Source organism: Trachypithecus francoisi, unplaced genomic scaffold (assembly GCF_009764315.1).
Source record: "Trachypithecus francoisi isolate TF-2019V2 unplaced genomic scaffold, Tfra_2.0 Lachesis_group13, whole genome shotgun sequence".
Lineage (NCBI taxonomy): Eukaryota > Metazoa > Chordata > Mammalia > Primates > Cercopithecidae > Trachypithecus > Trachypithecus francoisi.
Window position 1 is genome coordinate 64,473,187 of NW_022681458.1, and position 17,376 is coordinate 64,490,562.

A 17,376-nucleotide genomic window follows, 5' to 3' on the forward strand; every position below is an offset into this window, starting at 1 on the left:
ACCACACCGCGTATAAGGCTCCAAATCGCCAGGAACAAGGGCCGGAAATCTTCCTCCGCTGCGCTAGAGACCGAGGTGGCACAACAGACACAGACAGCGCCCCTCATCTTTAGGGGGACGGGAAGACGGGTGGCCGTTCGTCCCCACGGGCCGCGGGTTGGGTGGGTGCAGCAGGGACTACGCCTCCCAGCATGCAGTGCGGCCACGCCCGCGCAGCGGCGCCGTAGGAACGATGCATGCCGGGACGGGGAGAGTCAGTCTCTGAACGGCCTGGAGGAGTAGTCTTTCCCCTTCTGACTGCCGCCAGTCTGCAGTCCACAATCTTTGAAGATCAAACTGAACTTGAGAGACTAACGAGAATGGTCCCTTTTTAATTCCTAACAGATTCCTTCCGTGGCAGAGTAACCGGCCGTCTTCCGTTTCCGGTTGCCCTGTTGTCGTGGTAACCGCACGCATAACAGCCGTGGCGGTTATGGCGGGCCGGAGCGGCGCGCAGATCCCCGACGGGGAGTTCACCGCGGTCGTGTACCGGCTCATCCGCGATGCCCGCTACGCCGAGGCGGTGCAGCTGCTCGGCCGAGAGCTGCAGCGGAGTCCTAGGAGCCGCGCAGGCCTGTCGCTGCTAGGCTACTGCTACTACCGCCTGCAGGAGTTCGCGCTGGCGGCCGAGTGCTATGAGCAGCTGGGCCAGCTGCACCCGGAACTGGAGCAGTACCGCCTGTACCAGGCCCAGGCCCTGTACAAGGCCTGCCTTTATCCGGAGGCCACCCGGGTCGCCTTCCTTCTCCTGGATAACCCCGCCTACCACAGCCGGGTCCTCCGCCTGCAAGCCGCCATCAAGTACAGTGAGGGCGATCTGCCAGGGTCCAGGAGCTTGGTGGAGCAGCTGCTGAGTGGGGAAGGGGGAGAAGAAAGTGGGGGCGAGAATGAGACCGATGGCCAGGTCAACCTGGGTTGTTTGCTCTACAAGGAGGGACAGTATGAAGCTGCGTGCTCCAAGTTTTCTGCGGCACTTCAGGGCTCAGGCTACCAGCCTGACCTTTCCTACAACCTGGCTTTGGCCTATTACAGCAGCCGACAGTATGCCTCAGCCCTGAAGCATATCGCTGAGATTATTGAGCGTGGCATCCGACAGCACCCTGAGCTAGGTGTGGGCATGACCACTGAGGGCTTTGATGTTCGCAGTGTTGGCAACACCTTAGTCCTGCATCAGACTGCTCTGGTGGAAGCCTTCAACCTTAAGGCAGCCATAGAATACCAACTGAGAAACTATGAGGCAGCTCAAGAAGCCCTCACTGACATGCCACCCAGGGCAGAGGAAGAGTTGGACCCTGTGACCCTACACAACCAGGCACTAATGAACATGGATACCAGGCCTACAGAAGGGTTTGAAAAGCTACAGTTTTTGCTCCAACAGAATCCCTTTCCTCCAGAGACTTTTGGCAACCTGTTGCTGCTCTACTGTAAATATGAGTATTTTGACCTGGCAGCAGATGTCCTGGCAGAAAATGCCCATTTGACGTACAAGTTCCTCACACCCTATCTCTATGAGTTCTTGGATGCCATGATCACTTGCCAGACAGCTCCTGAAGAGGCTTTCATTAAGCTTGATGGGCTAGCGGGGATGTTGACTGAGCAGCTCCGGAGACTCACCAAACAAGTACAGGAAGCAAGACACAATAGAGATGATGAAGCTATCAAAAAGGCAGTGAATGAATATGATGAAACCATGGAGAAGTATATTCCCGTGTTGATGGCTCAGGCAAAAATCTACTGGAACCTTGAAAATTATCCAATGGTGGAAAAGATCTTCCGCAAATCTGTGGAATTCTGTAACGACCATGATGTGTGGAAGTTGAATGTGGCTCATGTTCTGTTCATGCAGGAAAACAAATACAAAGAAGCCATTGGTTTCTATGAACCCATAGTCAAGAAGCATTATGATAACATCCTGAATGTCAGTGCTATTGTACTGGCTAATCTCTGTGTTTCCTATATTATGACAAGTCAAAATGAAGAAGCAGAGGAGTTGATGAGGAAGATTGAAAAGGAGGAAGAGCAGCTCTCTTATGATGACCCAAATAGGAAAATGTACCATCTCTGCATTGTGAATTTGGTGATAGGAACTCTTTATTGTGCCAAAGGAAACTATGAGTTTGGTATTTCTCGAGTTATCAAAAGCTTGGAGCCTTATAATAAAAAGCTGGTAACAGATACCTGGTATTATGCCAAAAGATGCTTCCTGTCCTTGTTAGAAAACATGTCAAAACACATGATAGTCATTCATGACAGTGTTATTCAAGAATGTGTCCAGTTTCTAGGACACTGTGAACTTCATGGCAGAAACATACCTGCTGTTATTGAACAACCCCTGGAAGAAGAGAGAATGCATGTTGGGAAGAATACAGTCACATATGAGTCCAGACAATTGAAAGCTTTGATTTATGAGATCATAGGATGGAATAAGTAGTTATGGCTGATAATGGCTTTTTTCAAAATGGCTTTCTTACCTATCACACTTTTTTTTATCTGTATTTAGCCTTGGCATCTTTATATTTGTCTTATTTTGAATTTTATCCACTTTATAATAACAAGTTTATGTTTGAGCAACTTTTTCATTTAATCCAGAAGAGTAGGGACTATGCAGTGTTAACTGCATCACTTCTGCTTTCTTCCTACTAGTGACAATCATCTGGTCTTGCCGTCAAGCAACAATTGCTAGACGACATCTTTGTATAAGAAAGAAACCCCAGATAGAGTTGATGTTTCAGCTTTGGGCTGTCAAAAGGGTATGTCATGGACCAAAGCACTGTTAGTACGGGTATGTTTGCATTTGGTCACTGATACGTAAATGACTGCTAGCCAACGGCTGGACCACTTCTCAATCAGCAAATAAAGCCATGTCTATTTTGCTATCTCAGGATAGACTGTGCTGTGTAATAAATCTAATTCTTAACTCTATTTCTCCAGTTTTTTAGTCCTTTAACTTTCTGGATTTCAACAAAGTCTAGTTTAGACCTTCTTTAAGCCCTTTTAGAAGTTCAAGTATAATGGGAATTTCTTTTCTTGGTTCTTTTCAGGTTATGAGGTTCGGTCAGTGACGTAATTTTTTTTCATGATTGATTCGTTGTTTCTTAAGTTTTATAATAAAAGTTTTTCTTCATGTTCTATTTTTTATTTTACAGAAATGATTTTGCCTCCTTGTGGATATGACATATATTAAGTGTGGAAGCCTATTAATATTTTCAGTTTTTAAAAAACTGAAATTTTTAATTTTTACTTTTTAATTTTTTAGGAAAAAATAAGCACTGAACTGAGAATGAGAAGACTAAAGGTATGAGTTCCATACCTTCTAATTTTAGGCTTTCAGAAATTCCTTTATTCTTTGGGGTTTCACAATCATTTGAACTATCAGAAGCCTTTACAATTACTTTTGACTGTAACATCTGATTTTGTATAAGCCATATAGAAAAAAGTTGCCTTTCTTTTTTTATGACCTGGATATATAAGCAAATCAGCCAGGTAATATATAATTGTATTTTATATTAATGTTTTGTAGGATTTGGCTTACAGTAAATGTTAACCGCTACAGTCAGTGATTGTTACTGTTGGATGTTATACTGATTATTAATAAGAAATTTGGATTTTTGCCTTTTTACCTGCAATTTTTGCTTACAACTCTAGCTATGAATATATAGAGAGTGGTCCCCCAGTCTCTGTTATGGTTGTGCATAAATTAATACTTTTATAGCTATTTAGAAATTGTATAACTCTCTTAACTTCCTCTTTTAGTTTTCGTAGTAATGTTTGTTTTTGTTGGGGAAGAGGAGATTTGCTTTTAATCCTTCCCAAAAATGATGAACGACCCTTCCATTCAGTAGTTTAATTGACAAGCTGTTATAATGTGTATTTTTTCCTCAATTATTCTTGAAATATTTAGAGCCTCTCCTGCTTCTAACGTGAAGCCCTTTAGATGCCAGTCTGCCAGAAATCTGGAAACAGGAACAGGTGAAGTGAAGACGTAATGGAGATTTAGCTAATGATATACTTCACAATCCACTTTGGATACCCTTCATGTCCAAATCTCAGTAGTTAATCAAGTGTCTGCTGCCATTAACAGAACAGAAGTAATGGATAACAGAATGGAAATAAGAGATGCTAGAACTATTTCCGTAACTAACTCACCAAATCAAATCATCAGTCCTTATATTCTTGTTTTATTTAATTCAAGGAGAAGAGGCCATGCACTTTCCAAAAGGTCAAAGCCACATAGAATAGGAAAGCAATCTCTAGTTTAAAGCATTCTCTTGGAGTGTTTTCTCCCCCTGCCTTCAAAGGGTCTACTTGAGAGATAGTGGTGTTTACCGCTGCACAATGTATCACAAGATAAGAAATGAAAAATCTTTCTTACCACCCGCTTCTCTTTCCCTTTTTAATCTTTTCCCTTTTGTCAGTTATAGGGACACTTTTCTCTGTTAGCTGGAATTTGAACCTCAACCAGGTATAAAAGATGCATAACAACCTTTTAGCAGTAAGTGTCAGGTGAGTGAGCACTATGATTATCAAGGTGACTTTTGAAACCTTTTAAAAATGCATTTTTGCAAAGCGAGATAATATGTATTGATAAAAAGTGACTCTCAGATTGGTAATGCCAAAAAAAATTTAAGAGAACTCACCAAAAGTACTAGATCTATGTAATTTGTAAAATAGAGTGAACTTTTTAAATATATATATTTGTGATAACTTTCATCTTTTAAACTTTTTGAACTCAATAGAAAAACAGACTGAAATTTTAAAGACATGCAGTATTTGTATCATTTTGAATTCCGTAACATGGGGAATTAAATATACTCAACTTTAGAGGACACTTGCCTTACTGTAATTTATAATCATTTTATATTGAAAAACAGGGCTAGACATTAGCCAGAAGGTAATTAATTTATTGGCCATAGGTATAGTGTTTAATATTCTCTTGGAGAGTGAGTCTTTACAAGGTGATTACTCTATATTTGACACCACTATTGAGGTTCTTTTGGTTGTTTAATTAAATCAGCTTGTTTGGATTTGGGCCAAGATTGATCCACCACATACTAAAATCCTTTCTATAAACTCATCATGTGTATTTATTAGAAAAGGAATTACGGCCGGGCGCGGTGGCTCAAGCCTGTAATCCCAGCACTTTGGGAGGCCCAGACAGGCGGATCACGAGGTCAGGAGAGCGAGACCATCCTGGCTAACACGGTGAAACCCCGTCTGTACTAAAAATACAAAACAAAAACTAGCTGGGCGAGGTGGCGGGCGCCTGTAGTCCCAGCTACTCTGGAGGCTGAGGCAGGAGAATGGTGTGAACCCGGGAGGTGGAGCTTGCAGTGAGCTGAGATCCGGCCACTGCACTCCAGCCCGGGCGACAGAGCAAGACTCCGTCTCAAAAAAAAAAAAAGAAAGAAAAGGAATTGCTTCATAAGGAAAAATTATTAGAATATAGACTTATAAGTACATTTCTAATGTGAAAAATAAGCATTTGTTAGTTTAAGTGAGACCTGCCAATAACTTGATTGCAAATATTAATATCATGTGAACATATAAAATGGGCCCAAGTCCTTGTTCAAAAGTGAAATTTGCACGTTTGTGAAATAAAACACATCAATATCAATGACTGAATACCCTAATTCAAAATAGCACATGGCTAAAATTGTACTATGCAAACAGGACCCTAGTAAAGTATGTGGGAAAGCATTTATTGCTGCTAATATTTTATTTTCAACTGTTTCATTAGGAGAGTCAAATGCTTAAGATAAACGACACATGACTAAAAGTTTCATCAGTACTTATGGCATCTGCTATAAAACGTGTGTCCACAGAGTACCCACAAACTCTCAAGATCTTAAGTCTCAACAGTAAATTACTGGCTAGTTTTTCTGATCAGAGCCTCTTCTGTGAAAACTCAACCTCTTAGTCCCAGCTCTTCCAAAATTTCCAAAACCATACTCTATAGTCTATGTACTTCATATATGGAAAGGAGAATATATACTTTTGTGAATATAAAGTGTCTGTTTTGTTTTTAAGTCATGAAGTACTATAGGAAGAGATGGTCACTCCCTAACACTGTAAAGCAAAAGAAAGCTTCAGGAATTGAACTATAACAGCAACACTTTGCTGTAAAATATTTAATTAGAAGGCAGTACCACCTACTCACATATGCTAAGGAGTGCCATTATTTTGTATGTTTACTGGAAAAGGCAAAAATTTTTTCCGTAGTTAATACAATATTTTTGTTTCTAGAACTTTTGTTCTTGTACTGATTCCTTACCATTAAACTGTTAAAATGCCAAAGAACAGAGGAGAGCCATACATGATTTGACTAAGACGCTACAAGTAGTTTCAGAAACTAAGGAGACTATTTTTCTGACAGTGTGTGTAAGATTTATAATGAAATGATTGGTAAAATTATAAAATGATTCTGGAAATAATCATGTAAAATATAAAATGGGAAATCATAAAATGTGATTTTTTTACATTTGTAGATATGACCTAAATAGGTTCTTTTAAATTACAAATTAAGGATTAAGATAAACATCTGGAATGTATCTGCAGCTAGATTCTGAACAATGAGGGCTTAGAACTCAAGAGGGTTCATCTCTTGAATCATAAGACTGAGGCTCAGAGAGATTAATATGACTTCCCCAGGATAATATGATAGAGCCAAATAGGATCCAGGGAAAGCCCAGATCAGAATTCAGGGCATCTTGCTCAATTCTCATGCTCTTTCCACTCTACCACATTTCTCTTAGACAGAGCAGGGACCCCTCTTAGGGGCCTACAGGGCCCTCCAAGTATGGAAATAAAGGAAAATCCCGAGTTCCTACAAGGGAAGTTCCAGGCACCTAGCTAGCCCTGAAAAGTAAATAAGCAACTTGATGAGCATGAAGGTAGTAGTAACTTAAGACAATAGCCAAGGAAATTGGAATCACAGGATGTTTGGTTCCCCTACAGGAACTAGAGATAACATCTTAACATATGTCTCTGAATTGTTTTTCAGAAACCCAGACCCCCACCAAACAGATCTGCCTGCACATAGACCTCAGATAAGGGGGAACTGAGGACTGAACTCTCACTGCCATTCTTTTTTTTTTTTTTTTTTTTTTTTTTGAGACAGAGTCTTGCTCTGTCGCCCAGGCTGGAGTGCAGTGGCCGGATCTCAGCTCACTGCAAGCTCCGCCTCCCAGGTTCACGCCATTCTCCTGCCTCAGCCTCCTGAGTAGCTGGGACTACAGGCGCCTGCCACCTCGCCTGGCTAATTTTTTGTATTTTTTAGTAGAGACGCGGTTTCACCATGTTAGCCAGGATGGTCTCGATCTCCTGACCTCGTGATCCGCCTGTCTCGGCCTCCCAAAGTGCTGGGATTACAGGCTTGAGCCACCGCGCCCGGCCTCTCACTGCCATTCTTTATGGTCTAAATTTTTTTCTGAGGTGCCGGGAGGAACCCACACCCAGGAGCCAGAGCTTACATTCTTTTCTGTTGACCCCACAATTTTTAAATAAACCTTCTTTTCCTTAACCAACTGCAGACTGGAAAACCCTTCAGTCTATCTATGATCGGTAAGTCCCCACTTCAAGATATCCTGCCCTTTTAGGCCAAACCAGGGTGTAAACTCTCCATTTATTGATTTACAATTTTGCCTGTAACATCTCCTTTCCTGAAATTTACCCCTGCCTTAAAAAAACCCTTGCTTGCAAACCATAAGGGAAGTCAGGACTTAAGCAAGAACTGCCTTATCCTCCTTGCTTGGCACTCTGCAAATAAATATCCTCCTCTCTCCTGCTACAAACCTCAGTGTGGATGTGTGGCCTTATTGTGCCAGGAGGGCAAATCCCAGTTCAGTTCCAGAACACCTTCTCTTAGGTATTTTTTGTTTTTATTTGTTTGTTTGCTTTCTTTACAAATTTTTTCTATCAGTGCTAGGCATTTCTTTTCCCAGAGCTATGACTTTTGCCACTTCAGTTCCTGCTGATGATTTAATCGGTGATTTAATAGGCTTTTTCCAAAATACACTTAGTGAGAACATTCCAGGGCTGGCCTAAATTATGCTATGGTTTACAAAAGTATGTTGAGGGTTCCTGAGCAGGTGTGCTGTGCTGTTTGTAGCAGCGCAGATTTAGCTACAGTGCAATCTGGACTGGGTGGAAAGATTATTGACTCACCTGTTGTTTCATCACCGCTTTGAAAAAAATCACCTTATATGATCCTCCTTCAAGTCAGTGATTTTCTTCTCTTCATTATAGTTTCCAGACACCAAACATGTGAAAATGGCCATCAGAAGGCTTGTCTACATCTTAAGTGCAGAGAGCTGTGACTCATCCAAAAATCCCAGCATAAAACCAGCTGATTTCAGAAGTATTTACAAAGTGTTACCAGAGACTTTTGAGGCCCCATAAGGCTTTACCTTTACTTGCAAAGTCCATTTGAGCTAAACTCCTAAACACCTTCTTCCAGGAGATTGATTGCTCATTTTAGCTTAGGTTTTGGGGAGGAAAAATTAAAAGCAAGCAATGGAGCCACAATTAAGTCCCTGTTATTTAGCTTCTTTTTTCTTTTTGTACTAATAATTCTTAGTCCACATTCTACATGAGAATCAGTGGGTAAACTTTTTAAAAAGTAAAGATGCCTTGGCTCTAACCCCTAAAGATTCTATTTCTATTTATGGAGATGGGAGTGGGAGGAGGGATTAGGTTTTTTGTAAGTCCCCCAGGTAACTCTAATGTGTAGCCAAGGTTGAGAACCACTGTTCTATACACACGCAGTAGTGACCATGTGGCTGCTCTATGTTGGTGTGAAGGTTGTGGTGCAACATGTTTGAGAATAAAATAACCCTGATGCTCAACCTACAGAAATGATGAAAAATGAATAAATGGAACGAATCAAAAGATCTGAATTTTTTTTAGAGCCACTTAATCTGGGGTATTCTGATTCACTCAAATATAGCTTTTAAACCAGTGAAATTTCTTTAAAACATTATTTAAATCATGCATTCAATAATTCTTAAGAAATTTTTGGCTTTCATAGGAGGAATTTTAAAAATACTGAAGTAGCTAAAAGCTATACAATTTGATAGTGGAAGCTAAGAAGGGTTTTCAAATTTAGGAACATGAAAATACTCTTTGTTTTCAGAGACTCATAAATGTCATTTGCTGTTGTAGGAGAGGAAAAATTTTCCACTGTCCTCTTATGGTTTTCAGCTAGGTTTGATGTAAGACAGATTAAACACAAGAAAAGCATACAAATTTTGTTTACACATACGTGGGAGCCCCCACAAGGACAATGAAGACCCAAAGAAGTGGCTAGGCCTAAGCACTTATATAGTAGTTTGAACAAAGGGTGGAAACTGTGGAAAAGTAACTAGGAAGATAAGTTAGTTTAACAAAGTTTGTACAGATTTCTCTCAGCCTCAACTCCCTGTCTCTGGTGATAAGCATGTTGTTTCTTTTGTACTGGTATAGGGAGGGTATCTTTCACTTGGGAGTTTCATCTGCTTTTGGGAAGAAAAGGGGAGATTAGAGTGCCCTTCCTCTACCTGCTGTTTCTCAAGTGCCTCTATTTCAAAATAATTAATATGCCAAGGCAGCATATTTTGGAGTGGCATGTCCTGAATTCCTTCACTGTCATCTCTACTTAGTTTATTAATTTAGCTGTGCTAAAGTCAAAAGTGACTGTGCATTATCCTAACCGTGCTTACAAATGCTTTTGGTTGACTTTGGATGCACCCAATTTGTTCTCCTAATATTTGAGCCATGTTCATCTGTTCTTCCTATAAATTTGGATTCCTCCAAACCAAACTCCAGTCCCATGTATGCATTTATAGATGCACATACTTTTTTTTAAAATTTGCATTGGAAATTAATAATACTCAATGGTTATGTTGGTTTATTTATTTTGAGACAGTGTCTCACTCTATCATCCAACCTGTAGTACAGTGGTGTGGTCATGGCTCACTGCAGCCGTGACCTCCTGGGATCAAGCGATGCTCCCACTTCAGCCACCCGAGTAGCTGGTGCTACAGGCACACACCACCACATCTGGCTAATTTTTTTTTTCTTTTCATGTAGATACAGGGTTTCACAATTTAGCCAGGCTGGTCTCGAACTCCTGGGCTCAAGCTATCCATCTGCTTTGGCCTCCCAAAGTGCTGGGATTACAGGCATGAGCCACTGTGCCCAGCCTTACATTGGTTTATAATTCAGTATGAATTCTCCAGTTTCACTCTGCCCCCACCCCAAACATTTGGTCTAAACTGATGGTTCTCAAAATGTTTGACTGCCCAGTAGAAGTATCTGAGAAGCTTTTAAAACTCTCATGCTGTATTAGTCCACTCTTGCACTGCTATAAAGAATTAACTGAGACTTAATTTATAAAGAAACCAGGTTTCATTGGCTCATGATTCCACAGGCTGTACAGGAAGGGTGGCAGCATCTGCTTCTGGGGAGGCTCAGGGATCTTTTACTCATGGTGGAAGGCAAAGTGGGAGCAGACGTCTAACATGGCAGGAGCAGGACCAAAAGAGAGCGTGAGGACGGAGGTGCTACTCACTTTTAATCAACCAGATCTTGTGAGAACTCACCGTCATGAGAACAGCACCAAAGGGATGGTGCTAACCATCATGAAGGATCCACCCCCATGATCCAGTCACTTTCCACCATGTCCCACCTCCAACTCTGAGGACTACAATTGAACATGACATTTGGGTGGGGACACAGGTAAAAAAAACATGGGGACACAGATGCAAACCATATCACATGCCCCAGGCTGCATCCCAAAACAACTAAAGAATTTCTGAGGGTGGAACCCAGGTATCTGTATTTTCCTGAGCTTTCAAAATGCAGCCAAGGTTGAGAACCGCTGTTCTAATTGATCACTATAATTTCCCTCTCCATGATTGATTTAGGAATAGGCATGTGACCCAAACCTTACCAAGACACAAGAAGTCTCCTGGAAGGCTGCTGTGAAAGCTTGCTTTACCCCTTTAAAAAAACAAAAGGATGTAAGAAAAAGTCCCTCTTCTTCATCTAGCATTTTTTTTTTTTTTTTTTTTTTGAGGCGGAGTCTCGCTCTGTCGCCCGGACTGGAGTGCAGTGGCCAGATCTCAGCTCACTGCAAGCTCCGCCTCCTGGGTTTACGCCATCCTCCTGCCTCAGCCTCCCGAGTAGCTGGGACTACAGGCGCCCGCCACCTCGCCCGGCTAGTTTTTGTATTTTTAGTAGAGACGGGGTTTCACCGTGTTAGCCAGGATGGTCTCGAACTCCTGACCTCGTGATCCGCCCGTCTCGGCCTCCCAAAGTGCTGGGATTACAGGCTTGAGCCACCGCGCCCGGCCCATCTAGCATTGTTGATCTGAATCTGGTGCCACCAGTTTGTGACCTTGACGGAGGGTCATAGTGACTTTGGGTGAAGGTGACTTTGAAGATGTCTAAGAAACAGAAAGAATTTGAGTCTTTGATGATCCTGGAGCCTGACCCACCTCTGAGTCTTCAGTAGAATGAAAATAATATCTTATTGTTTAAACTTGTTTGAGCCATATTTTTCTGCTTCTTGTCTCTAAAAGCACCCAGAAAACACTCACCACTGACAAAGATTTTCTCTTTCACAGAACTCAGGCGCCCCTGAACTTTTCAAGTAGGCCTTGACTTTTGGACTTCCATATTTGTCCCTACACTGTTCCTTTTTTTTTTTTTTTGAGATGCAGTCTTGGTCACCCAGGCTGGAGTGCAGTGGCACAATCTCGGCTCACTGCAAGCTCTGCCTCCCAGATTCATGCCATTCTCCCAGCCTCCCGAGTAGCTGAGACTACAGATGCCTGCCACCACACCCAGCTAATTTTTTGTATTTTTAGTAGAGACGGGCTCTCAATCAATCTCCTGACCTCATGATCCACCTGCCTCGGCCTCCCAAAGTGCTGGGATTACAGGCATGAGCCACCGCACCCGGCCTGCACTGTCCAATTTTAACAAGAATCCTTGGCTTAGTAAACTCCCTCTTCCTTCATATCTGATTACCCTCCAGATGTTATTGGGTCTCTCATTCTCCACCATTCCTCAGGTATGTTTGATCACCCCAGCCTGCTTTCATCAAGAATCCTGTTATGTCAGTTTGGCCAGAATCCCCACTTAGCTCTAATGTTTCCTGTTAGTACTTTTCCATCCATTGACCCCCACCCTGCTCCTTGGCTATAAATTCCCACTTGCCCATGCTATATGTGGAGTTAAGCCCAATCACTCTTCCCTACTGCAAAATCCCACTGGAGTGGTCCTGTATACCTATGGAGATAGTTCCCACATACACACCTTAAATAAAGGATGCCTCATCATCTAAAGTGTCATTGAATTTTTTTTTAGCACCATATGTAGGCCATACATTTTGAGTATTGTTCATAGGGTGATGAATCTTTATGCATATTCCCAAACACTCTGTAAGTATGTCTTCCTTGACACCTAGCATCACTCCTCTAATTCAGGTGAGTAGGATAAAATTGACCTTCGTAAAGATGTTACCCAAAACTTTGACTTCATTAGTATTAACTGCTCATCAAGTCTTTTGAAATTGCAACAGCTACTCATGAAATTGGATATGAATTCATTGGAGGAGGATCCACTTACGTAGAAGTAAATAGAGAGTTAAATTCTTCCACTCAAAGAACTAAGTCAAAATCTTGCTTACTGCTTCTTGACAAAAAACAAGGTAAATACCAATGCATGCAGCAACTCACAGAAAACCTATTCCCCAATTTTAGAATTTCCTCCACATTCACAAAGGTGATTTCAGTAAAGTCTCAGTAATGATGAAAGAATGAAAATAATAGCAGCATTTATTCATGTATAGTAAACTTCAGCATTGAAGTGAGACAACCTAATCTATTCTCTGGTGAGAAATGCTAATCTATGTACAGCACTATTTCACCTTGGCCCTTTCCAGCTATAAATCTGGTTAAAGGAAAAGCTTCATAAAAAGTTAATACTTTAGTTCTTCTTGATAATCCCCCTCAGCATTGCATTCCACTTATCAGGCCCAACTTATTCTGAGTTGTTGGCTTATTTTGGTTCTCTAAAAGAAGGACGCTAGAAATTAAAATTCAAACCGGATGGTCCACATCACATCAGGGGATTGGGACAGTTGATTTACTCATATAATCTATTTAAACATCCACCAGGAGAAGTTCTAAGGCAGAATTTATTGCCTCCTCCTGCCATCTTTGGGCCTACAAAAAAACGAAGCAAAATCCTTCTATGAAATCTGAAACTCCAGTCACTGATTCCCTGGCTGATGTCATTTCCAAAGCACGATGTAGCCCGGTGATAGTCACAGCAGGAATCTGCAGCTCTATGGGGTTTCCATCTGTTTGCCATCAGAAAGAACCTCTTTGGGGAGCCATGGTAAATGCGGAGAACCCATTCCTCCCCATGGGTCCCAGATTCTTGTATTAGCTTTTCAGTCTTCAGGATCAGCTGCTGTTAGAATTGAATATGCTTAAACTTCTGCTGTAACTTTCATTTTCATCCGTGTTTGGTTTATCATAGGCTACTTGGTAAAAATCTTCCGTAAGATTCTGAAACTCTTATGCAAATGTTGCCAAAATGAAAATTTAGCCACTGCAATTCTTTCCTTTGGGAGAAGAATTTTCTATGTAACTTTATGTAATGCATTTCTTATTATAAAATGGCTTGCACTTGAAGCAAATCTTTCTGAGCTCTTTAGGTCCAAAGTTGCTTAAAAGTGTAATATTTTGTGTTGAAAAGCTGTTTATTCGCTTCTTTTTAAAATTAAAATTTAAATTTTACAGATGGGGTCTCACTATGTTGCTTAGGCTGGTCTTGAACTCCTGGCCTCAAGTGAGGCTTCCATCTCGACCTCTCTAAGTGCTGAAATTACAAGCACGTGCCACCATGCCCAACCTATTTATTCACTTCTTATTAAGAGTTAACAGAGATGATATAATAGGTTAGAGCAAAGAAAACAGATTACAATGACAAGACGTTTCAAAACTGATCTTTTGTGGGTCAGCTTCAATACAGATAAGTCACGGTAAATAACTGGGGTTTCACAGCAGTATCAAGTTATGACTAACTGGAAATTGTATTGATCCAGCCATAAATGCATAATAGTCACTTTTTTTACTGAAGAAACAGAACATGAATTAATTCCACAGGAATGTTTAATAAAGGAAACGATTTCATGAAGAGCAGCCTTTTTCTCATCTCCATTCTTCCCTGCAGCTATTTCAGCCTTCACAGTGCCTGAACAAAAACAGACTCTATTCTGTTCCTCAAGAAATAATTTATTAAACATGTTTTTGTACACTGGCCTTTCTGTGTTTATGTGCCATTTCCTCAGAGAAGGCTGACTATGAGGATGAAATAGAAATAACATCACTTTTCAATATTCTTCAAGCCCCAATTCCTAGAAAATGACAAGGATACAAAGGTCTTTTTATTCATTCTGTCAAATGCCAGTTTGTTTCAATATGGTTTCCCTGAGTTCAGTATCAAATGAGGCACAGTCCCCAGTGGGCAGTAGAGAAAGACATTTTCCTCACCACGCTGGGGAAAGGAAATATGAATACTAAACCAAATGACTGTCAAAGGATGGAAAGGAGATGAAGAAAGTCCTCAAGAAAGAGGATAAGGCAGAAGGGCAAGACCAGATGAAGAAAAGCAGTCAACAACTTGCCTTTAAAGGAATGATGAAATTATGACTACTGCATTTACATGACTTAAACATGGGGTGCTACCTCAGTGTTTTGTAAAGTACGTTACACACATGCAGTAATTAATGGAGAAGAATTTGGCACACAGATGAACATTTTTCAAGAGTCATGTATTTATTTTATCATGTGTATGGTTTATGTACCCATTCACATACATATGCATATACATATATACCTAACGCATCAAACCTGAAATTTCATGGATTCTATTGCTTAGGATGAAGTTAAAATAAAAATGGTTTTATTGAAGGAGAAATATTAAATAATACACATAGTACTAGGCTATGGCAGTGATATTTGAATGAATGAAGTTTAAGAAATCTTGGTAAAGGCAAATGAAAGAGTTTCACGTGAGAGTGTGGGAAGAACCCTACTCTCCACTGATCAAAAGTGTAATTTTTATTTACTATTGATTCAGTATTTTCAAAAAGCTAGCTTTATATTTTTAGTCAGATATTTTCACCACCTATGGTGAAAATTTCCTCAGGAGAATGTTGCCTAACAAATTTGTGGGAAAACGATTGTAAACTTTCTAGAACTGTGTTTTCTTGTCTGAAGAGTTGAAACTTTATAAACTACATCTATATTTTTTCACATTTCCTCACCACTTTAATCTGTTCTGATATTAGGATTTTCCCCCCATTTCTCACAAACCTAACAAGTTCTGACTTTTTGGTGGACGACAAATCCTACCAGCAGAGGGGGCCTTATTCTGCTTGGAAAGTCCTCGAAGCTCAAGGATATTTGCCGGAAACAGGATCACCCCTCCATTTGTTTGCTGAACACCACCTCCTTTTACTCTGAGTTAGTCATTTTACAGTGTGGGCATTTTACAGCCTGTGGATCCGTCTGACAGCGGATGTGTTGTCACAGTGCAGTCTGAGATCCAGCCTTCATTTTGTAAGAATCCAGTTAGCCACTGCAGAAAAACATCTTGTTAAAATTGTGAGTGTTCTGATCATTACCACATTTTTCATTACGTGTGTGGTAACCCTGGGCTGACTAGGCTGGGATCCAATTGTGTTCATTTTGAGTTGGATTCAAAATTTTAGAGTTGGAAGGAATTTTAAAAGCATCTGTTCCAACTCCCTCATGCCACAAAGTATAGACACTCAAAGAACTTATGTCCCACAGAAAGTTACTAGTGTGGAAATAGGATTATTCGGCTTATGTGAAAAAGTCCTGCACAGCCCGCTTTAGTCCTGACTTCACCTGGGGGCTGTGCAACTTTGGGCAGGTCATTTAACCTCTGAGACTCTGTTTTCTCTTCTATAAAATAGGTAACTGCTAAAATCACTTCAGTTCTATTCTATTGGGCTCACTGCCTCTAAATGACTTAGCTTTTAGAGGCAGATGGAGTACTAAGGTTGTAGAATTATGAATGATTTGTCTTTTATTGAACAAAGTTTATAACTATTGCATAATCTTTATCATCTATTTGCAGGCAATTCTAAGGCCTCTTCTTGGCTTTATTGTTCCTTCCTGTTCTTTAAATTTGCAAATGATTTTTACCCTTTATGAGCATAGAAGGCATTAAAATTTGACTATACTAGAACAAAAATTTATAATTCCAGCATGAATGCAACAATCAAAACATTAATCCAGGACAGTAAGAGAATGTGGAAAAGTGAAAGCAGTTGGAGTATTAAGGTTGTAGCATTGTGAATGATTTGTCTTTTTTAAAAAATGTTTATAATTGCAAAATAAACATAGTTCAAAAGGATGAAAAAGTCCATGTAAAAAGCAACGCAGAGGTGAAGGATCGCAGCCAGCCAGATATTTTAGGGGGTGGAGCCAAAGCAATCAGCAGCTCTGTGAGCGCCAGTGCTCCCCGCCAGACCCCACTCCTGGTGTGTGCCTCAGCTTTGCAATAAAGCTTCCCCTTCTTCAGGATATTGAATTGGGGTTCAGGGAAAGCCAGACATCATGTAATCAGTTTGAAATTACGGCGTATATCTAATAAAAGCCCACAAAGCTTGCCAAAAAAAAATTTTTTTTTTCCTGAATCTCTTAAAGAGCAATGTGTTAAGAAAGAGGGAGATGGGAAAGAAATCATGTATAAGAGAAACCTTTTCACAGAACCAACGCAACTTCAGACCCGACACACATACTGGCAGATAACTTAAAATAGGAACCCCCATCACCTTAGAAAGAGACAGAGAATCAGAGTCTGCACCTCAGAGTGAGGAGAGCCCTGTTCAGCCTGGATCCCAGGAAGGTCCACCACATCTCTTTTCCTTCTGTTGACATAGCTGCTCTGCGGAGAGGACAAAGGTCTTTCCCGCTAAGAAAAATGAATGCATTAGAGTGTTTTGATGATATACCCTACACATTTGTATTGATTCTATTAGAGACACAGGGTCCACTTCATTGGATGTGGAACCTGTGCAGCCACACAAGGCTCCACACATAGGAGGATCCTCTTTGTGCTTGGTTCAATCTCTGCTGTCACTGTTTTGAAATTCTTAATAATTTGTGAATGAGGGATCTCACATTTATATTTTGCACTGGGCTTTGAAAACTGTGTAGCTGGTCTTGGCTGGGCATTTTTTGTGAGGCTGTTCACATTGGTACATAGACCTCTTACATTACTGCTCTGTGATTAACCCTTTCAACACGTTTA

At 40.8% G+C, this 17,376-nt stretch overlaps 1 protein-coding gene and 1 long non-coding RNA gene across 4 annotated transcripts in view; one reads left to right on the top strand and one right to left on the bottom strand.

Annotated features, from left to right (window-relative positions):
- Positions 1 to 323, bottom strand: part of LOC117094805 — a 42,646-nt gene extending 42,323 nt beyond the window's left edge. For all 3 annotated transcript variants that reach the window (XR_004441683.1, XR_004441684.1, XR_004441682.1), the window contains exon 1: positions 8 to 323. This is a non-coding gene — a long non-coding RNA (uncharacterized LOC117094805). The remainder of the gene's footprint in view (positions 1 to 7) is intronic.
- Positions 222 to 4,863, top strand: TTC30A (tetratricopeptide repeat domain 30A). Its single transcript, XM_033231027.1, has 2 exons — positions 222 to 3,334; positions 4,455 to 4,863. The coding sequence occupies exon 1, from the start codon at positions 473 to 475 to the stop codon at positions 2,468 to 2,470; it is 1,998 nt and encodes a 665-aa protein (XP_033086918.1). The 5' UTR covers positions 222 to 472; the 3' UTR covers positions 2,471 to 3,334; positions 4,455 to 4,863.
- The last annotated feature ends 12,513 nt before the right edge of the window (positions 4,864 to 17,376 follow it).